Raw genomic sequence first — 1,232 nt, 5'->3', positions numbered from 1 at the left:
TTGTTGAATGCTTTTATTTGATCCACCATTGTGAGTATGATTCTACTCTGTTTTGCTACTTTTTATTATTAAAAACAATCTGCACTAGGGTGGGCGCCCTTCTCTTTTGTTTTCTCAAAGTGTTACAGTTCCCCCGGCTGCAGTGGGGCAGCGCCCCTAGTAATCCCTCACATGCACTTTTCGGTTGATGTTCCTACTTGGCGCTTTTGATTTGTCTATTCGGTTAACTTTTCTCTATTCTATCCAATCTACAAAACAAAAGTACAAACAATTGGTTGGAGTTGGGGTTCAAGTTGGTTGGCGTTAGGTTTCCAGGTGCTTATCAGTAGATATCAGTTCATCTTTGAAGTGTGGTCTTTTATTGGGAAGATTCTATTTGTTCAGGGAGTGAATCAACAGGTTGTTTTATTTTTATTGTTTATATTTTTAATTTCTACATATTTGTATGTATTGTTTTATTTTTCATTTCTACATCTCTTATTTCTACATTTCTACATTTTCTTATTTTACTAAGAATGGGTTACCAAAAGCTATGGCACATGTCCAGCACAGAGATCCAATAGCACTGCAAATGTTTAGCTGTGTTTGTTCTAAAATATTTGGCTGGATGCCATTATTTCACTGTGCTGAGACTTATAAACTGTTAGGTCATATTGTTAAGCCACTCCTTATAGACATATAAATCCTGACCTACTTTGCATTTATATTCATTTTGTTGTGCAAAAATGGAGACAGCTTTTACAGACAAGGATACTTACCAAGACATATTTGATCCACATGCATATTGTAATATCTACTACGGCCCCAAATCAGGACTTTTAGTAGTTGATGGATTTCTGGATTTTGCACTGAAGAAACTTTGTGATGCTTTCACTGTGCGTAAGTACTGCATAGCTACTCTCTTATTTGAGTCAATCTAATGCACTTTATGTTGCAGCTAAGTGCCATAGTAATGTATAATAATTTCCAGCTACTAAATATTATCGGTACTCTCAAGGTTAGGGTGTCATACTGTTATCTACTTATTTCAGAAGGGAATGTACAAAAGTAGAACATTCATATAGAAGAACTGAAAGGCTTAAATACTGTATCGATGAAAACTGTCGAAAAAAGAACATTTGTAGGCAAGGACGACAGTAACAGAGATTATGTGTCTGTTTAGAGTTCAACACAGACTGACAACACTGAACTATAAAGCAGAGAAAATGATATATATATATATATATATATAT

At 34.9% G+C, this 1,232-nt stretch overlaps 1 protein-coding gene across 1 annotated transcript in view; it reads left to right on the top strand.

The window, feature by feature from the left end:
* The first annotated feature begins 655 nt into the window (after positions 1–655).
* LOC108799731 (indolethylamine N-methyltransferase-like) overlaps positions 656–1,232 on the top strand; it is a 7,224-nt gene continuing 6,647 nt past the window's right edge. Inside the window, exon 1 of the mRNA XM_018571627.1 lies at positions 656–879. Within this exon, the coding sequence (XP_018427129.1) occupies positions 726–879 (154 nt within the window). The 5' untranslated portion in view covers positions 656–725. The remainder of the gene's footprint in view (positions 880–1,232) is intronic.

This window comes from Nanorana parkeri, unplaced genomic scaffold, assembly GCF_000935625.1.
Source record: "Nanorana parkeri isolate BGI_ZX_2015 unplaced genomic scaffold, ASM93562v1 scaffold1795, whole genome shotgun sequence".
In the NCBI taxonomy this organism is placed as follows: Eukaryota; Metazoa; Chordata; class Amphibia; order Anura; family Dicroglossidae; genus Nanorana; species Nanorana parkeri.
Note: the sequence above shows the minus strand (reverse complement) of the source record. Positions and strands in the feature narration are given on the sequence as shown.